At 53.0% G+C, this 13,975-nt stretch overlaps 2 protein-coding genes across 2 annotated transcripts; both read right to left on the bottom strand.

Annotated features, from left to right (window-relative positions):
* Window positions 1–4,633: 4,633 nt before the first annotated feature.
* On the bottom strand, window positions 4,634–7,246 carry BDP55DRAFT_545146 (uncharacterized protein; the record flags this gene model as incomplete). Its single annotated transcript, XM_060568551.1, has 3 exons — window positions 4,634–4,709; window positions 4,764–5,288; window positions 5,382–7,246. 3 exons carry the CDS (start codon window positions 7,244–7,246, stop codon window positions 4,634–4,636), a joined length of 2,466 nt encoding a protein of 821 aa, XP_060433785.1.
* A 4,433-nt stretch (window positions 7,247–11,679) lies between these two features.
* BDP55DRAFT_545411 (chitin synthase export chaperone) lies at window positions 11,680–12,804 on the bottom strand (the record flags this gene model as incomplete). The annotated part of the gene is made up of 3 exons (XM_060568568.1): window positions 11,680–11,877; window positions 11,932–12,503; window positions 12,564–12,804. 3 exons carry the CDS (start codon window positions 12,802–12,804, stop codon window positions 11,680–11,682), a joined length of 1,011 nt encoding a protein of 336 aa, XP_060433784.1.
* Between the last annotated feature and the right edge of the window lie 1,171 nt (window positions 12,805–13,975).

Raw genomic sequence — 13,975 nt, 5'->3', positions numbered from 1 at the left:
AACGCAAAGACGCCCCACAGCGACGAACATCGCTCGTACTCCCATCAGGCTCTGAGATGAGGAGCGGAGGCAAAGAATGGATGAAAGCCGTTCAGTAACACGAACCGGTATGCCCTCAGTGATAGCACGAGTAGCCGGGGGGGAGGGTCGGCAGGACTGCTTTGGCCTTGGATGCGGTCCACGAAGAAGCCCAAACAGAACAGCAACAGTCGTTTTCATCTCAACGTAATGTGTTGGCGGGAGATGGTGTCGCATCAACTTCGCCGGCGGCATTGAGTGTAGCTTTCCATCGTCGACCTTCCGGCTAAGAAATGGTAGCCAACCAAGGCTTTATAAACTTTCAGCAGTTGGTCTTCGTCTTGAAGTCGTCGGCGACGGGCTCTTTACATGATCGCTAGCGAGGGGAGTAGGTTCTTCGCTCCACTGGGCTTCGGCTTTGATGATTCGCATGATCCGCGATCAGTTAGGACGACCAACTTCCTTCCAACCAAACACTGATACTCCCAGCAACTTGGTAGTTTGAGTGCCGAATTTGACCTCGATATTTGTTGATGCGGCGGGCGAACATGAGCTTGTGCCTCTCTCTCCACCCAAGTGGGCCGCTGAGCTTGCTCGCGGTTGTCCCTGGTACAAGGGAACCAAGAACGCAGTACACTTGGGAGGAAGCTCGACATGGAGCACGAGCAAGCAATTGTCTGGGGTTTCCTACGAGACGGCAATATCGCAGGTTAGAATACTGGAGACCGGCGTTATCTGGGTCTCTAGAGAGCTCCAAAACGGCGAAGCAGAGTGAATCCATACCAGACCCTCCTCTGTGAAGTCCTTGTATCCTCTGTTGTTCTGGTTTTGGTTACTCTTGGGCCTTTGGATACTGACGTTGCGATAAAGGTTTGGATCCAGCATTCGATTCTCTGTAGATGGCTATGATGGCCATCGCTATCCGGCTCTTCCCCTAACCCACCCGACGGGCGCACAAGGCACCGCATGCCCCTTTCCCTTAGCTCGTGCCGTAGTTCAGCTACAAGAAGTCGTTGACTGCCGAGAAGACGATGATGGACTCGCGCTCGACTCTGATGAAGCCAACTACTTCAACTTCAAGGAGGCCCTGGAGCAAATGGGGATACGCGAGCAGCCGCGCCAATACGAGGCGACCGACTCCTCGTCCCTTGGCAAGTACAAGCTGAAGATCCTGCGGCACAAGCAGAGATCCGCGAAGAGCTCAGGCCTGCCACGTTTGAAGCTTCAATTGACAGCCCGCTGTGCGAACTTCGTCGTTGTCACTACGATGGACTGGGGTCTCGGGAAACAGTTCGCAGGTTTTGGTCCCGGGGATCGTTCTGCAGATTACAACGTCAGCTCATGACAGCATCTTCGAGATGTGTAGACTTACGATACGGAAGATGAGTGCATGGTATAAAGCGTAGAGGGATAGACGGGAGGCTCAGTTGATGCTCCCAGGTGTTCTTGATGTCGTGTGTTTCCGATTCTATGAACGACTTGAGGCACTCCAAAGTTGGATGGGCAACACGGGTGTGGAACAGCACAATATTGTCCTGCTCTGGATTTCTCTGCAAGGCCTTGCCATCCGCGGCGATCAGGTGCTGGTTGATACCAGGAAGCCAGAACAGCCAGAGCCAATCCGGTGATACTGACGAGTCAAGCCACCTGTTGGTTGATGAATCGGCGTCGGTCATGCCCGGGACCATCTCCATACCCCCGTCAAACCCGACGAGAGCGTCTAACGTGAAGTTTCGAGCGACTGGCAGGGAACACAACACACACGACGTTATAGTACACGCCCTTGTGTGTGATAATGCTACCGCGCTTCCTACCAAGCAACAGACTTCAGCCTTCGACTCGGTTTATATACACTGGCGGAAGCTTGGCTGAATAGACGCGGATAGAGCAGGGCACGATAATCTCGTACTCGAGTCCGCGGCACAGGACTAATCCTCTCGTTGAAGATGGCCAGCTATATGCCGGAATAGTCAGGTCCTGCGAAGACACTGCTCGATCTGTTAGCGCAGTTCAGCAACAAACGAGACACCCCAACGAGCAAGAGAGATAGCGATGGATTGGGGATAATTGTTGACCTACCGCACAGACCTAGGCAGATCAAGCATATGCTTAAACAGGACGGCGAGAGACGTTGGCCAGACGAAGCGTGGTGCTGTTGGTCTGCAGCTTGAAGCGCCACCCGGGCGTGCCCGCTTGATAACCGTTGGCGCTACATGCCAAAGGGCCCGGCGGATAGTAGTCGGAACTCCGTGTCCAAGTTGTCGTCTTTAGCCCCGGACCCAGGGCCCGTCGGTTGGTGAGATATACGAGTCCAGGAAGAGTGCAGTGTTCCCAAGATCCTGTGGCAGGCATACCAAACCTAGAAGTGCGACTTATTACACGCACGCCGCCTAATGTCCTTCGCTTCTTCAGATACCGCCGCCGCCCCGATGGATCGCATCCCCGTACCAGCCCGGAGTCTCCCGCCAACTTCGCAGACCGGAGGGCCCAATGATTGATTGGGTGATCACGGCAGAGCAGCAACGAGAAGTTACACACGTTAACTAAGCCGTGCCGTGATATATGGCAGCAGGACCAAGCAGCGAAGCAGGCCTGCCAAAGAAATGGTCTGTGGAGGCGGGAGGGGGTAATGTAGGAAGAGACGGAAGAGACGGCAATCTGAAAGAATCTAATGATTCTCAGAAGAGAGGAGACGACCTTACGGAATTCCATGTCGCATTGTCCTTGATATCGTAGAACACATGGCTGGTCTGAGATTTCGCGGGATATTGTATCGTGTGGCTGTAATACAAGCGTGGACCGGGGGATCTTGATGTAGAGAGGAGGGAAAAGATAGGTCGATTATAGGATGACCGGTAGGAAGGGAACATCGCCGTTCAGAGCAGGACAAAATGTCTCTTAGTGGCAGAAGTGTTGACTGCCTGGCTATAGGTAGACGAGCCTTCACCGCCAGGGCTGGGCTACGCCTGGGGCCCAGGGCCACGTTTTGTCGGCTGATGGAGTTGAAGGATGAGAGTAAGGATAGGAGGTGAAGAAGAGAGGAAAGCAGCAAGCATGTGGTCTGCGGGGGACTCACCGGTAATATCAGAGTATCCTCCATGGAGAATGATCAAAGCTGACAACCTCACCGCCTGACATCCGGAAAAATGCAAGACATCGGCAGATAGCATCCCGCACTCGCAAGGAACAGGTTTTCAGGAAATCCGGGATCTCAATGATGATCTTTGTAAGTTGAAGGTGCCACAGCCCTATGCTTGAAAGCAATCCACGAATGGAAAGTTTGTAGTAGGCGGAACGGGAAGGAATCTAATTTGATCTGGTCAAAGATTGCCCCCAGGCTCTCAGGATGGAGGTCCTAGGGGCGTAAGAGCGGTCGGAATCTCAGACTTCCGCACAGGAGACATGCGGCTCGCCGACATTTTATCACAAGCAAACAAGACCGACTGACTTATTTTATGTTGTTCTCCGTGCCGCATACCCATCTTAACTTCAAGAGATACATCAGAAACAAACGGATAGGCACAACTAATGCAAATGCCAGGGCACATTTCGTCGTCCATAACACCAGTAGAGCACGGCTGCCAGCCGTCTGGGCAGATATCTCAACGAAGATCCCGGTTTCGAACATGATCGAAAAGTCGGTGGGTGGGCGTACACAGACGGGAACAGAAATACCACTGGGCGAAAGGATGCTCGAGCAATGGCCGTCATCCGGCGGAAACAAATGGGGTAATATATGCCGGCCCCCGGCTCCGTCCGCGGCACAGTACCAGACATCCAGGCTCCAGCTTGACCTCATCCAGCATCGTACTGGTCTTTCTGATATGTGATGGTCCTTCCCGGGCCAAAGGGGTTGGGCACGTTGTATTCTAGCTCACGGCACAGTCGTCTACCAATCGGATGCGCAGCCGAGGATGAAGTGCCGGAATACGAGATGTCACAGCCCGATGCCATGGACCGGGACGTAGCATCCGCGAAAGTGAGATGAGATTGTCAAACGGGCGCCACTGAGCCGCATGACGCCCATCGTTCGAAAACCGTCAACCGACGTGTCTTTGGGCACCTCCGGTGGAACCATCATGTCTCGCTGTCAAGGTCGTGGGTCAAGGGTAAGAGGCCTCTGGGCCTTTAGTAAATAAGTTTGCTTCCGCTCTCAACGCTTCTATCTATCCCGTCCATTGACGAGAGATGGGGCTCTGATCTAGAGCCATGCATAAAATCTGAATGACCAACTGCAAAGCGTAGGACTTGCTCAAAGGTACGTCTTCTCCCAAACGAAAACCAAAAACTCCACCACGTCTAAAGTGTCCCAGGCAGCACCGTCCGCCCAATTACAATTATGGCAAGCAGCCAATCCTTGGTATCTCATTGCCATCACATGCTGCCTGGGGACTCGAGCAACCATCTCGTCTGGCGGCATGACCAAATGGCTCCCATGGTAAGCATTCCAACGCCAATGCAGGCTCAAGTTCCACTAGAGCCGCAATAATTGACACCCAATGAAATCAGAAACCAGGGGTATCTCCGCCATTCTCCTTCCTTATAATGTGAAAGACCTCCACTTCCTTTCTTCCGTTTGGACCGTCGCCGGCATCAAGAAATCCTCGTCATTATCTTACTCAATCTCCGAGTCCGGCATCGCCGGGACATCTGGCGAATCATACGCATCCCATGCTTTCTGTATGACGTCCCTGTAGTGTTGTATTAGCTGTCTTGCTTGTTCTCATATGGTGTGGAATACTCACGCCTCAACTTTGATCAATTCGATGCCCTTCTTGCGGCAAAAGACCAAGAAACGTCTCTTGGTGCGGTCCCGCTTGAATTCGGCCAAGAGGTCGCCTCTAGGCTCGCCATCGGGCGAAATCACGACGCCATCCTTACATACCACAATGACCTTGGAAGTGTCGGTGGCCCATTTCAGCTCCTGGATGTGTTCCAACTCCAAGTGGAAATTCACCGGCTTGGCGTAGATGCCCCAGGTCAAAGTGTCGCTTTCTGCAAGCACTTGATGCTCAAAAATCTGTTCGCCATTATCCGGGATCCAGTGCCAGTACTGTGTCACACCGGTGCTAACGCTGTTCAGTCTGGACTTGATCCGGTTCAATGCCCAATCATGTTGGCCGATATGATCGCCGCTGTAATCATCGGTGTCGGTGAAGCCGTCGTAGTTTAGATCCTGATCTCTGGGCTTCCCAGGAATTCTGGCCGTCTTAAGCTTCTTCGATTGCCTGGCAAGCTCAGGCGTCGGCGGCGCACTCAGCGGCGTTTCGCTTTTCCGAGATTGAAGTTGGCTTGGTGGTAATTGGCTTTGTGGCTGAGGCTGAGGCTGAGGCTGAGACTGAGGCGGAGGCTGAGACTGAGACTGAGACTGGACAGGAGGATGGACTGGTGGATAGACCTGAGGTTGTACCTGAGGCTGTACCTGAGGCTGGACTTGAGGCTGAACTTGAGGTTGGGACTGGAACTGAGGCGTCGGTGTCGGGGCAAGTGGGCGCTGAGATGCGGCGGGATACTCTTCGTTGATGAAGAGCTTGCGCTTCTTGTTATTCGGGGTGCCCCTGGCTGAGTTGGGCGAGTCTTTTGGCCCCATCTTCATTCCCGACGGTCTTCCGATGCTCTTTTTGCCGTTGGCGAGTCTCAGAGCCACGTACTTTGAATCGTGGTAAAAGTCATGCACCGTCTTGGCCAGGTTGAAGTCGGGTCCGTCCAAGATGATGAGCTCCTGCAGGCGTTGACGAAACCATTCCAGCGGGGTAATGTCAAGAGTCTTGAAGCCTTCTAGGGTTCGCAAAGTGTCAGCAAGGCGAAAAATGGTGTCGTAAGAAACCAGTCGGGTCATCATATACTTCTTCCCCACCAATTGATAGGGGCAAAAGTCTGCGTCGCTCAAGAATTTCAGAATCGTCTCTCCTCGGTTCACCTGTCTGCCCAGCTGGAACTTCATGCTAGTCTGCCCCTTTTCCAAAGCAGTTTGCAGCTTGTCTCGCCATGACTGCAATGTCGGCTCGATCATGGGCACGATATCCGGCCAGGCTGGGTCCCAGTACTCGTGGGTGCGATCAATCTTGTTGAGGGGTACGCCGGCCATGCACTCTGGATGCGTAAAGACTTTTCCGTCGTGCTTCAGCAAGAGGTTCGCCTTGGTGATTGGAGTCATATCCTCCTCCATCTCGTCAGTAGCTGTTGAGCCTTCGGCAAAGCTCTTATCTCGGGAGCCAGGCCGACTCTGGCCGCCGACGGGAGTCGCAGTGCCGTTGGTGAAGCTGCCGTTGGCGGCTCGTTCGTTGTAGACATCTTGGGCGTTGAGCGCCTTAAATCCCCTCGTGGGCGGCGTTTGACTTATTGATGACAGGACGTCACAACAGTTCGAGCTCTGCCAAACGCAATTACCACATGCCTGGAATTCAGGCATATCGAGGCCGATGCATTGTGCAAAGGGACCCCTCCCGCTGGCACACTGGGTGCATTGCTGCGATTGTTTCCGGACGAGGCCTGTGGCCTGAATGATGGCGCCCTTCCACTTGTCCTCCGCCTCTTCGAAGGCCCTCAAGTCGTCCTGGCCGAAGGAGACGCCGTCGCGAAGCTGGACAGGTCGTTTTTGAGGTAAGCTGGACAGATATATGACGATTCTATTGCTCGATACGATACGGTTCACTGGTCCAACGGTACGACCCAATGCGTCAATGATCATGGTCAGTGCAGGTTGGTTGGGTCTGACATGACTGGGGATCGTCACGACGGCGCCATTCCGATGTTCTCCGTTGGTGTTGATGCCGTTGAGTCCGGCGCTGGCGAGCTTGCTAAGATGTGACGGTTCAACAGGCCCAGAATCGCGGCGCGGGGCGGCGCCAGCAAGAGCTGCAGCTGCAATGCTAACACGTTCATCATTCTCTTTCCGGCGTTGCTCCTCAAACCAGGCAGCCAACTGCATCTGGTGGTGTTCGCGTTGGATCTTCATATCCTTCCTGGTGTTTTGGAATCTGTCATTAAGCTCTTCGAGATGCTTATGTTCCCGTGTGATGGCGCGGTGAACTTCTAGCGCACGTCGCTCGAGCTCATTTTTCTCCAAGTTCAGTTCGGTCAGGCGTGCCATGTAGTACTTGGCATTGTTGAGATAGCTTGCGTCGAGGTTCTCGTCGTCCTGCTCATGCACCTGGCGCACGGACTGCCAGTATTGCTCTTCATCCTGGGTGACCGTCCTCCTGTCATCTCCAGGATCGAATGGCATGGTGAAGAGGCCCCAATTGGGAGGGAGTTGGTGGTGGTGGTGGTGGTGAGCAGATGAAAGGTGCGGGTTCTGAGGGGACGTGTGAGTGAAATGCGTCGATAAACGCAGCAGTGCGGTTCATCCAAAGTTGGAGCCACGGGGCGCAGACTCTCGAGATCGGTCGGGCAGAAAATCGAGATTACTTGAGCACGAGGGTGCGACCGTTCCAAACAAGACTGGGGTTTCGCATTGAAGGAGATGGGGAATTTTGAATGGAAATGAAATGCGGCAACAGTCCGTCCAGGCCAGGCCAGGGGTGTGGAATCTGTGGATAAGCCGAAGATGTCACGAGCGTCGATCAATCCGCGGCGACCTTGGGGTGTGTTATGCCGGCGCTATGGCCCGTGAGTGTGAGGTGAGGTGAGGTGAGGTGAGGTGAGGTGGTGTCAAGATTTGGGTGTGGGAATGCGATGCAACAGGAGAGGGGTTCTGAAAGTCAGACCGGGGAAGGCAAAGTTAAGGTAAAGTAGGTAGGCATCCGTATCCGTAGTGGTAACTGTAATCCACGTCCAGGGTTCGGAAGGAAATAGCCGACGTGACGTGAAAACGTTAGGCGACAGTTGAAATTGGTCGAAGGTGAGGTGAGGGTGAAGATGGGAGATGAAGCGATAGCGTCAAAAGATACGGATAGGACTTGGCTGCAACGGGCAGCGGGATGTGGGTGAGCGAGTCGTCAAGCGACACAGATGTGCAAGACGGTGGCTGTTAGTGTACTGTACGACCAGTCCCTAGGTCACCGTATTGGAAAATTCCGAGCGATAGAAAGGTAGCGTGGGTGGCAGGGGACCAGAAATCGACTAATGTACTTAGGTGCGTCGATGTCGTTGAGGATACGCGGATTATAGGCCCGATGGAATTTGGCGACAGGCGGATACCATCAGCACACGGTCGGAAAATGACAATCCAATAGGTGTTACTGCTGGGTCGATGGATGGATGAGATGAGCGAGATGGCCCGGGAAGTGATGGGCCGGAATGTCGAGGGCAGAAAAGGCCTGGGGTTGCTGCTCAGTGATGATTTGCTGTCGTAGATGCAGACAAAAAGACGTGATGCGATGCAGGTGCGAATGAGATTGGGTCGTTGGGATTATAGGTGAGTAAGATAGTCGACTGCACTGGACTGCACCTCAGACGCTACTCAGTATTGGAAGGCGATTAGTCGTCAGGTAATGAATATCGCGTGTTTGCACGTGATCTTCCGCAATAAATTAGACGCTTACTCCCCTGTGCCGACGCAATGGAAGGGATGAGGGAGGGGGGCAGATACTGGCAGATACTAGTGTTTGAACGAATAGATAGGATGCTGGACCGGGCGGAAAGAGAGGTGGCCCGGAGATGTGTAAGGTGCGAAGGATGATGGGGCAAGCCTTCAGTTACTGCAGTTGGTCGGCGGTCGGCTGTTACGAGTTATCCGATTATCGACAATTCCCTGATGAACTGAGTCGGTTGCGGAAAATGTTTTGTCAGTGGGGGTGGAAGCCAAGCAAAATGGGCCTTGGATTGAATCAGATCGAATCCAATGCGTGGTGGCCTTACTCCGTAATTAGAACCTAGAAAGATGTGTCTGGGGGAAAGGGGGGTCTTGTGCCGTGTGAGGGAGAGAAGGGGAAAAATTCAACAAAGGGAAAGAAAGGCGAGAAAGGCCGGAACAATGGACAATAGCAAATGACAGGCACCTTGGGCTGGGAAAAGCAGCAACAATTTGCTTAATTCCCCTGCCTTTCTAGTCCCTAAGGCATCTATTGCCTTATGTACCATACTTAATCCAAGTACCTAAATCAACCGCATGGCCACCGTCACAAAACCTGGAAGGTAATCAATGCCGATTTACGGATAGAACCCGAATATACGGAGTACATACCGAAATAGTAGGAGTACCTAGGCCAGCACCATCGGGTCAGGTACTACCTATGAAAGTCCGCACTTGCCTCAGTGTTGGCAAAAGGGCAGAAACGGACTGGCAGTTGCCCCCACCGGTACGAACTACACGCACAAGAGTGAAGAGGAAGCCAATCGACATTCATTGCGTCCTTCCCTTGTTCTATCTTCGGGTGCATTACCCTGCTAGATAGTATCAATAGTTGAGGTAACCTAAACTGATACGAATGCCTTGTCGCTTACCCAGTACTCCATACTTAAGGTAGCGCTACCTAGGTACCTCAGGTCCTGTGTTGGCCCATGCATTGTGCATGTACCTTTTCTTAGGTACTTTCCCCAATCCCTCGTGCCTCCCTAGAAAATATTGTTCGACATTGAAGCCCGGGCAGATATTGCGCAATCGGCAGGATGCTCAAGGTGCTTACCTCTCCTCCATAGTTACCTTACCTAGGGTAAGGTAGATAATGAGTATCCATTCTACGGATAACGAACTCATTCCCTCAATTGTACTCCGTATTGAAATGCGGGCTCCCATCTTATTACGTACCCTGTCTCATGACACCTAGAATCTGATTATTACATTGTCGCACCTAGACCACGTGATTGGATGCCAGTGCGAGGAAACTCAGGAAAGCCCCTTAGCTTCGGGCTAGCGCACGCCGATAACAGATCCGATGAACCCGATAAGGCACCTTGACCTGGGTCCCCTTCCACTTCTTAAGGTACCTCGTCCCCTCCATCAATATCAATACCTCCAGCCTAGGTTCTCAACCGTTCAACCGCCTTCATTCTGAAATGATGCGATGAGATCTGGACTCCCGACACTGACCAACAGAAGATGTGTGACTTGTGACTATCTGTACCACCGACGGATATCCAGTGTGCCAGTACGGATACCTTACTCAAAACTTCACTCGGCCTCGTTTCCGTGTTCCGGTCTCCGTGCCTCTCAGACTGGACTTCACCTCCACTTCCCCCCTTCCCCCTTCCAATCCAAATCCTACCTTGGAGACACGGACGCAGATCGTAAAAAACCTTCTTTCTTGTAGCTTTTCATTCAAGCTTGTCAACGCTTGTCTGTCCGTGTCTAGCAATCTACCACTAAGATATAATCTTTCCCCAGCTGCCCAGCATCTCCCCCCCAAGGCATGAGCCCGAGCCTCTCGTGCTGCTCGGGCAGTGGATGTGACTCTATCTTGCGGGCTACCTTGGGAGATTGCTCGCTTGCTGCTCACTGCTCTCTCTGATTCAAAGTTTGCCCGGGATCTGAAAAGGATTACACGTCGTAATTAGCCCACCAACGACAGTCCATCTCTTCTGCTTTGCCTAGATTGAAGTCTTTCCAAAGCTTGACCGAGCTCATGCCAGATTTCTCCCCCTTTCCGTTTACTAAATACTGCGCATGGCAGGCCAAACTCTATACTGAGTTCGAGTCAAACTACCACATATACCCTTATTGCACTCACATAGTGTCTACACATGCCAAGACATTGCTGGGTATCGATTAACAGGTCTACAGAAGCTCGAACCACTGCCATTACGCAGCGCTAAAAGTTTTACTGCGTGCACGCCGGGGAAGGAGCCAGAGGTACGTACTGGTCACGTGCTGCCGAAAAAAATCTCCAACTTGTCTATGTCAAAGTCCATATTGACCAACATATTTCGAACTAAAATAACCTAAGTCTACACCGCCTGCTCAAGGATACACATCCATGTTCAGCCGCCCGCACCCAAATTTGCCCTGATTCGTCGATTTCTATTGTCAGATTTTGATTAACTCTAGAATTGAGGTTGATGCGGCGGTTTTTCTATCTTTTCCCATAATGAAGGGTGCATAGCTGGTCTGTGCGTAGGGTACGGCTGGTGTGTGGAAGTAATGCTCCACTTTGCCTGGCCCGAGCTTCTGTAGACCTGTTAATCGATACCCATTGCTCCCTCGACCTGTATTCGAATTCGGAACGAACTAGGTAGAATGAGACGTTCACCGGGACAAGACTTCATCCGTGTCATCTTGCGCTCATACTGGCCCCCTGGTGAACAACCACGCGGCTTGCATACCCTTCAGACCCTTCACCTCGTTGGTCTCCCCGGGCTAACGACTCGTAATCTCTACCCGCCGCGCTCAAATTTGCTGTATCTTGATTGAATTAAACTATGTACTACTGACACCCATGGGCATCGATACCTTTACGTGCTAACGTTATTAACCTATTCGTTTGATGACCGTTGATCCATCTACAACCGGCCCCGCCGCGGCCGCCCGCCTAAGCCCAAAAACTCAAAATCGGCCGTGTCTCGGGATGCAGCGCGACCTGTAAAGACAGTTTTTCCCCCCAAACGCCATTCTGACTCAATGCCCAAGTCGTCGTCATCCCCAAAGTAACACAGATGTACGAAAAATATCTCCTGCATAACGGCAAGATCCGGACTCCTGTCGTAAAATTTCGCCGTGGAAAACGCCCATTCAAAGTCTGGGCGTTGTCATGCACATCCCCAACTGTCAACCTCGATACTGCATCAGTACCTCGCAGAGTAGCGCGCCGGTGCCGGCGAGGGCGAGTAGGAGTGATCGTAGCCACCAGTCTGGCTGTAGGGGTCGTTGTCGTAAACAGTCGCACGGCGGTCCTCCTCCGGCAGCAGCTCCTTGACCTCCCAGTTGTTCATCCTAGTTCCAACTGAGAACTCGAGATCCTCGCGGGTGATGGAGTCCCAGTACTGCGAAACCGGATCAGTATTTGTGGTCATTTCAAGATATTCAAGTTCACATACCTTGTACACCATCATGACACCCAATAGGTTGCAGATGGTGGCGAAGAACAGTCCGTCGAGGTAATGGCTAACGGCGGTGCAAATCTGTGTGCTCACAGCGTACAGGATCACCTGGCCGACGACGAAGAAGAAGATGCCAAAGGCAATGTCGCCCAGCGGCCAACGGTCCTGGAGAGTTCTAACAACGAGGAGTATTTGCAGGGCAACATAGACGAAGAGCTCGATAGCGTTGAGCAAGTACAGGACGACGAACAGGCCGACGGTGTTGGTGGGGCCCAGGCCAGCCCATGACTTGAAGGTCGCAAGGGAGACCAGGAAGCATATCGCAAAGGCCACCAGAGAGCAGACACGCAGGAGCCAGACGGAGAGGAAGGTGCCATCCTCGTACAACTGGAAACCGACGAAGCCGTTGATCAACAGGCAAGTAATCAGAGCCGATGACAAGCCGTTTTGAACTGACACGAAGTACGGGTAGGGGTCGGATCCAGGGGGGACGACACCTGCATCGACGCAGAGTGAGATGAAACTCAGAAGCATATAGATGTAAAAGAACATGAGGATTTCCTTGCGACCTATGATTGTCTCGTCAGTTTTTTGGCGTCGAAGATGAAGGGTCTTGGGGGCTAACGTACCAACAGCAGTGAATTTGCCACGAATGTGCAAGATCATGACGACGGTCATGAGCAGAGACACAATGTGCATGGCGCTGGCAGCACCTTCAAAAATGATGGTATTTGCCAACTCGATATTACGCGCATAGCAGTCCGGCTCAATACCAACGCCGCTCGTCACCTCCGTGATGGGGCCGATGGATGCGCACAATGGCAGTGGCGCCATGTGGCAGATGTTGGTGAAGTCACCGAAGCCTGACATGATGGGCTACAGCCGGCCTACGGCGATGAGGCTTTTCGGAAGGGCAGATAGATGGCGGAGTGGCAGCTTCGAATCGTTCGAGCAGTGCGCGAGGTATGCGTTTGAAAGATTTCGTCGAGAGTCGAAGAAAGTTCTCAACAGGGGTAGCAGCGAAAGGATACTCGAGCGATGGACCGAGTCGAGGCCAAACGACGGACTCGACGTGATATGGATAGTGTTTCGTCGAGAGTGTGGGCGAGATGTCCGGCGAAGCCCGGTGGTGTCGTCGCGAACGAAGGGGACGATGGTGCGAATGGACGAGGAATGGATGATTCGATGGATATCAAGGGAGGTCACTCGGATGGAGCGCGGGCGGGTTTATCGTGGAGATTGAGGCGTCGGGGGTCCGTGACGGGAGATGGCTAAGAATCAGGAGTCCGAGATCAAGGGCGATGGAGAGGGCTTTTTCTTGGAAGTTGTTTCCTGTCGACGATGACGATATTACGGAGGCAGCAACGACAACCTAACGGTGAAGATGGAACGGAGCGAGGGTGCGACAACGAATGACTAGGCAAGAACCTGATTCTGATGAACGGGCTGGTGGTTGGGAGCGAGTGACAGTGAACGGTTGCTGTCCGACGACAAGCTGAAGCTGAACGGGGGGAACGTTGGAGCAGCGTTGCTGTGGAAAAGGGAGGAAAGGAGCCCACTTTGCACACTCTGAGGCCCTGCAGGTGCAGAACAAGCGCGGCAAGTGCAGGATTTCAAAGTGCCAAAGTGCCAGGAGGAGGCGGGCAAGAGCGGGCAAGGCGGCAGGCGGGTAGCACACAGCAAGGAAGGAAGCCCAGCTGGAAGGAGAAGGGGACCACTGGGGGATCTCGTAAGAGGCGCCTTCCCGGTCCAGGAACGGGACGGAGTGGGGCGGATGGCAATCTTTGCAGGTCAAAAGGTGGCTGGTGGCTTTTGGATGTTCCCCAATTAAATACAACAGAATGCCTTCATTCCCGGCATTTAACTGGCTACCTTGTGTCCTTCCATCCCCCTTTGGAGCGTTGAAGCCTGTATTCTCGGCAAATTATCCCAATTTAGCAGCATTACCCCTGCCCAAGCCATTGAAGTGAAGTCCATTCTTCCCCGCTAGCTCGAACACGAGGCCCCGTCGCCCCGTCTGGCAAGAAGTGTGAGCAGGTGA

The sequence above is a fragment of the Colletotrichum godetiae genome (assembly GCF_030913485.1).
Source record: "Colletotrichum godetiae strain CBS 193.32 chromosome Unknown BDP55scaffold_7, whole genome shotgun sequence".
In the NCBI taxonomy this organism is placed as follows: domain Eukaryota; kingdom Fungi; phylum Ascomycota; class Sordariomycetes; order Glomerellales; family Glomerellaceae; genus Colletotrichum; species Colletotrichum godetiae.
This window is presented reverse-complemented; position numbering and strand designations above follow the sequence as displayed.